Source organism: Lolium rigidum, chromosome 7, assembly GCF_022539505.1.
Source record: "Lolium rigidum isolate FL_2022 chromosome 7, APGP_CSIRO_Lrig_0.1, whole genome shotgun sequence".
NCBI lineage: Eukaryota > Viridiplantae > Streptophyta > Magnoliopsida > Poales > Poaceae > Lolium > Lolium rigidum.
This window is the reverse complement of record NC_061514.1, coordinates 79,657,174-79,664,012: the sequence shown is the minus strand read 5'-3', so window position 1 is coordinate 79,664,012 and position 6,839 is coordinate 79,657,174. Positions and strand designations below refer to the sequence as shown.

At 40.5% G+C, this 6,839-nt stretch overlaps 1 protein-coding gene across 5 annotated transcripts; it reads right to left on the bottom strand.

The window, feature by feature from the left end:
* Nucleotides 1-215: 215 nt before the first annotated feature.
* On the bottom strand, nt 216-5,994 carry LOC124673122. Of its 5 annotated transcripts, none has more exons than XM_047209250.1 (5): nt 5,690-5,994; nt 3,295-3,488; nt 2,238-2,558; nt 1,673-1,745; nt 216-846 (listed from the first exon to the last, which is right to left on the bottom strand). In XM_047209250.1, the coding sequence occupies exons 1-5, from the start codon at nt 5,783-5,785 to the stop codon at nt 793-795; spliced, it is 738 nt and encodes a 245-aa protein (XP_047065206.1). In that variant the 5' UTR covers nt 5,786-5,994; the 3' UTR covers nt 216-792. The 5 variants fall into 5 exon arrangements, with proteins under 5 accessions (XP_047065206.1, XP_047065207.1, XP_047065210.1 ...); XM_047209251.1 differs by having other exon boundaries at nt 1,700-1,745; XM_047209254.1 differs by having other exon boundaries at nt 1,700-1,745; nt 2,243-2,558; nt 5,690-5,992.
* Between the last annotated feature and the right edge of the window lie 845 nt (nt 5,995-6,839).

Here is a 6,839-nt window from a genome sequence, read left to right as displayed (position 1 = left end):
TTACATGTAGGTTGCAACGGGTCTTTTCCAATTACACGTACTAGACGTCAAAACTAAAGTAATTCACGGCTTAATAAGCTACTGAGAATTAATAAGTCTCAAGCAACTGATCTCTCTAGGCGCTCCCTAAAAAAATTGCCTCACTGGGAGAGGGCTAATAAGTGCGTCCCACAAAAATTTACAAAAAGAAAACCAAATTGGATATGTTGGAGCCATTCGTCTTGCCACAATACCCTGGCAGTGGGACCTACTATCAGAAACATATACTTTTTTGCGTACATATCAGAAACATCGTTAACATGACTAAAAGTCAACAATCAGTGCACATGTTAATTCCAGTGGCTTTTTGCAACTTTGATGGATATTGGTAGTTTTTCCAACTTGCGGTTTTTTGGAATTTACTCAGCGACTAAACTAGGAGCCTCATTTCTTTGGCAACTAAAGGCAATACAAATGTCTGGGAAATGGAACATATACCGAGCAGCGAAATATTCCATGCGCCTTGAACCAGTCAGTGGTGTATAAGCATTCACTGCGCTTCGGGAAGCCTTCTAGCTTGACCATGCCCCGAGCAAAACAAGCCTCCAGATTGACACCAAAACTCTTGTCCAAGTTCAAGAAATGCACAACAGCACATGCAACGGCCTGTCGTAATATCTTGCTGCTCTTGTTCACCATCCAAGGCATGAACCTTTACACTGTACAAATCTCTGTCTAATTCAACAAGAGCAACGGCTGCATGAGCTTCAAAGAGAACTCAGATAGTCAAGTTGGTAAAAGTAAGTTTCATCTTCAACTTGTCTCCACTGAGCATGAGATCAGGGGTCTTCTTAGTCCAGCCTCAACCTTCAAGAGAAAAAAATATCAGAAAATGCCCCAGAATGCAAGTCAGAATCAATGTCATTACAATTTCTCTACACAAATTAATTTGAATAAGTAATTCACAAAAATGCTTTTAGTAACACATGACGTCAATAAGCTAAAAGCTGCAGCTCTTGGCCAAGTGACTACAGATATCTTCTGTTATCTAACACGATTTTGCATTTTTTATTACTATCATTATTCATCATTGCCACTATTATTATTATTGTTGTTTATTATTATTGCTTTCAACTACTTGTTACTCCCTCCTTTTCAACATACAGTACATAACAGTTTTGTGCTGAGTCAAATTTCGTGAGCTTTTTTTTGCGGGGAAACATTAGTGAGCATTGACCAAGACATACTTTTAAAAAAACTTGGTCAAACTTTACAAAAACTGACTTTGGACGAAACTAATATGCACTATTTTTTCAAATGGAGAGAGCACATGTGGAAATAAAAAATAATACGTGCTTTCTAATAAAGTATAAATAATACCTACATCATACAGTTAATCTAGACAAAGCTGGGTCAATTAATTTGGAACGGAAGTAGTACTACTGAGTAGTCAATTATTTTGAACAGAGGGAGTAGATGATATGGTAAAAACCAACTAGGCCAACTCAAGCTAGGCATCAAGGACCCATAGCAACATAGTTTGCTTTTATGGTTTCATATGACCATATTTATTAACTGTTTTCAGGATATTTCTTCAAGCATTCATATATATCAAAAGTATGATGGAAGATGAGAATTCTAAGAATAAACATGATCTATTCTATTTAAATGATAGACAGAAAAGATCTACTACCAAAAGTTTTAAGTCGTGGAGACTGGCCTGCAGACGTTGAACTGCTATCATTACTACCACATTGTTTATCACCCTGCAGACAGAGAAGCTCCTTGTGAATTAACATATTCTAGGCTTCTAGCAACGTTGACATATACCAGCAGGTTGCAGCATTGGTAAATAGTTAACAACCTATGCATTTTAGTATAAATATGTTCAATGTGTTGACAACTAAGGTTGAAACTAGTTATTAACAACTTTAATTGAGCATATTAAATTTATTCTAGTGAACAACGGAAATGCATTTCTGCTGATCATCCACAATCACACCTTGTTTACACAACAACTAGAACACATAATTATGAATGATAGATTCGCTCCATGGAAAAACAAAACAGGATGCAACAAGAAAGGTCAACATATTGATTCGCTCCATGGAAGAACACAATCTATGAGTCTTGGTTTATTCTTGCAAATGTGACAAAATAATAAGCATTAATTTTCCACACCTAAATATCATCGTATATTTAACCAAAATACTGTGTTTAGAATATTCATAAAAGCTGCTAAGCAAGAAACTGCATACCACACCTGATGGTTGCATGTATTGTTTCGAACATCCTCAAAAAGAGAAGAATAGTAAGAAGGATCATAAATTGAACCACCCAATATATCATCAGCCATGGAACTCCGTCTAACTGAATTAGATCGGGGGCTCAAGAAACTATTTCTTGCATCATTTGCTTCATAATACATTGGGGTGCTTGATGAGACCCCTAAACTATACATCTGGATCCATATGAATGAAGACAAAAACCTCACTGAAAACCCAATAATTTGCATCCACAATGCTAGTCTGAGCGAGAAGACAAAAAGTTGACCATACTTCTCATCAGGGGTACAATTCCTGTACAAATAGATAGAGTGAGCAAATAATAGAACTCTCAAAATTCAACAGTAGAATATTCTTGCTGACACTAGAAAGAAAGCACGCTACCAAATATATCCACATCTGTCCAATGATACAGACATGCTAAATGGATTGGACTTACAGAAATGGGGTAATATAAGAAGCCAAACTCCATAGAGAAAAAAAATACATTTCATAATGTAATAATGACAGAACTTAACAAAGAATAAGTACATACGATACTGAAAAGAAAATGCACATCCATATACAATCTCAGGCAATTTCATGACAATTAGATGTAAAAAGGGAATCATAATTCTGAACAAATTTCAAGAAACAAAGGTGAGCCCTAAACTTCAACAGTATCCAAAATATGTCAAAGAACGGCGAAAGAACTACCATAGGAATCAGATTAGTTTCAGCTTGGCTGGCTCCAAAAATGGCATTAGTACTTCTGTTAATGTCTGGTTTCCGGGCAATCAAATGCAAGACCCAAAAGATTAAAAAAGGGGGGAGGGGGGGGGGTTAATTTGACAGCTATTTTGTATTGGTTCTCTATTTCATCAAGTTTATGAAGCCATGCGAAAACATCAAATAGCACTTATAACAACAGTAAATTTATTGTGCAGAACCACAAACTCTCGTTCTTTTCCCATGTGCACCGAGGATGCATTCACATTTCAAAAGAAAAATAAGTTATTAAACTGAAAGATAGTGGTTGCAGAAGGCATACCATATATCACGTGAGAAGAGTATAAACCATGCAACATCAAGGATGATAGCGAAGAAGAGAAGGACAGCGTAAGTCCGGCCAAGTCTCTGGCTACTACTCTCAATCGCAACAACAGCAAATAGCCCTATCACAAGGTTTATCACAAGAACCCCATTGAACAGTGCCCCGAGTGATCCAATTAGCGCACAACCAATCTAGAAAAATATAGAGATCATATTATGCAAATACATTAGTTTGAAAAAAACTCTGCTGAGAAATCATTCCAAATTCTAAGCATTAATCCATTAACCACATATTATCCAATGAAATAAACATAAAGCAAGTACCCTAAGCTTCACTGAATCTAAGAATGTTGTTAACTGTTGAAACACAATATATAAGCTTCATAACATGCGTAAAAGGCCAGTAATCACTTGTTCTCTCAAATTTGATAGTAAAAAAAATCAAATAGCATTCCCTAGTTACCAACAAGACAGACACTTGATACTGTAAACGCCTGGAATACAATGAATTCTGATATTTAGAATTTTCAGTTTGCAGAACAACAACCCAGGTGGTATCAAGGAGTAATCTATCAACTAGACCAGAACTCACTGCTTCAAAATGCCACCATCGATGATCATAATCAGGCCCTAGCCTGCAGGTGTGGAGACTGTGCAGCCCGCAAAGGGCCCAAAAAATTTGGGGGCCCCAAATTTCGTATAGGCATATATATGCAGATAGGCTTGACAGCCCACCAGAATTTTTTTGCACTGCCAATGCCGCTGGAATGCACATTCTGATTGGACCTCACCTGGGCGTTGACCCTCAATTCCTGAATGTGGCTCCCAGACATGAACGCACTCCGTGTCTCTGGCCGATTGATCAGGCACTTGAACACTCGGTCGATTAGCCTTCCCACCTCCCGCTTCCTAGCGATGGCAACGTGAGGAACAGAGGAAGAAAACGGTGGGACCTTCTAGATCCTCGACCCGTCGAGCGCCATTGCGTCAAACCGTCTGATAAATCTGTGATCCCCTTCTCACTCTTGATTTCTGTCAGCGGATTTGAGCTGCGGTTGCTCAAGGCCATCGGAGAAACCGAGGAGGGTGATTTGGTTAATCTCTTTTCCTATCCATCGGCCTTGATCAGTTATTCCCAAGGTGACCTCCAGTTTAATTGGGTTAATTATCATTTATAGTACTGTACAATGCTTTCCTCTCATATTTAGAATTCGATTGCGGATGTAGATCGTCTCCATCTAATTTCCTAGCAAATTAGCTATTTAACAACTTTTAATACTCCCTCCGTAAAAAATGATTGACTCAACTTTGTCTAGGTACATTCATATCTAGAATAAGTGACTCAACTTATTCTAGATATGAATGGATCTACGTACTAAGATCACGTCTAGATCGCATCTAGACAAAGTTGAGTCACTTATTTTTTGACAGAGAGTTCTTTAATTGATTAATGATGTCTCAGCCATTTAATTTAATTTTTGTTCTTTAGTATGTAGTTTTTTAAGATCAAGATTTGAGAAAGCATCAAACTGGTACCCAAAAGTGCATGAGATAAAAGTAAGGAGATTCAAAGAAAACTAAAGGAGTGTAATATTGTTCAAATAAACATTATGCAAGCTGAATTTAAATAGGTTGGATTTTAATATATCCAATTTCCACGTACTTGTCAAATATTCTGACATATATAAATTAAAAATATTTACTAGCTCAAATTTTCTAGTGAGGTAGGGCCATATTTTAAGTTTCGCACAGGGTCCAAATTTTTCCGGCTCGGCCCTGATCATAATGAACACTTTAAGTTGATTCATAGAGGCATTATTCAAGCACTAAGGAAGGCGCATAACTAACTCCAAGGTGCAAAACTGAACCAATTATAGGTCAGCGGCGTCGTCGAGTTAACCCCACTGCATTTACAGAAACGAAATGAAGTTCGGAGCCCACAAGGTGGATTAAATCAAATAAAATCGCCTAGGTCTAGGTGCTTCCAACATTTCAAGAATCAAAGACTACCAAATTCGGGCAAATCTACGATCCCAAAGGCACACAGTTTTCACTAAAGCAGTGAATTGTTGCTGTGCTCAAACTTGACTCCAACACCAGACAGGACCATAACTTCTCTTTCCAAGGTTGCGTCACGCACAAGAACAGTTTTACTATGTCGAATCCCATCTAAACCGCATTTAATATGAACTTATACATCCCAGATAAGGGTGAATCGGGAGCCGCAAGAATGCAGCAAAGCGTGTGAAAATAAATACAGCGCGCTGAAACCTTCTGCCCCCAATGCTTTCCATCACGGACAACAACAGCAGAAGCAACAACAACAAGAAAAAGGTAATCCGATCTCGTGAGCCGATCCGATCGAACCGAGGCAAAGGGAACCGCGCGCGCACCTGGAGGTAGATGAGGGCGAGGGCGAGGGACTGGAGCGCGTCGTAGTCGCGCAGGAAGGAGCGCACCCGCGGCCCGATTCCGGGGCACCAGGGCATTCCGACTCCGGCGAGCTCCGGACATGCACGTCTCTGCGGGGAGGGGGAGGGGAACCGATTCCTCGCCGCGGAGCTCTTCCGCCTCTCGAGGCGTGATCGAGGGGGGCGGCAGGTAATCGAAGGATTCAGCCGTAGATTTCACGCCGCTCGCGCGAGCGTGCGTTGATGCGTGCGTGCGAGTGGGGGCGTGCCCTTCGGCCGATGGTTTTCTTGGCTGCTCGATTTATTAGGGGGAGTGACGACTAACCGGAGAACGGGGCAACATGGTCAGAGCATCTCTAGCACAACCCGTACGAACTTAAAATTTAAAATTCAGTTTACAGAACTCGTATTTACGGATCGTAAAATGGCACTGTTCTGCGCTAGCGACTTCCGAATCCGTAAAGATAAGGTTTATCAAAAACTTATCTCAAGATGAGACGGTTCTACATGGACTAAACCTGTCCAAATCTGTCTACAGTGGTAAAAAAGAGAGTTAAAAACTGGTCAACCATCTACCAAGAACCAAAAATGGATTTAATGAAGAGTTTGAAGGCAGGTTTAGACTAAAATAAAGTTAAGGGATCAAAGTAAGACTTTTGCAATACATGAGGGACCAAAAGTGCACTTAACCCTATAAAATACAATAAGCTCACATGAATTGATGTAGCCCCGCCTATCGTCGACACTACACCATGGCCAAGGAGTCCCCCAAGTGGACCAACAAGCGCAACCCCGCCTATCGTCGATGCTACACCATGGCCAAGGAGTCCCCCAAGTGGACCAACAACACAAATGTTGTGGGTATACTTTATGGGTATATCAACGGCATGGCCTAGATCCGGCTTCCTGTTCCTGGGCTGGACTTCATCCTTCAAGATCTACAGCAACTGGGCCGCCCGATGGGCCACATGCCTCACCACCATCTATGGGCCATCCGGGCTTGTCGGATCTATCTTGGGCCACTTACCTCCCCACCTATCTTGGCAGCCCCAGCAGAGTCAGAGCCAATGCTCCTTTATCTGGCAGCTACCAACAAAGTCATCAGCCTCATCATCGTGGTGCAGCGAAAGGA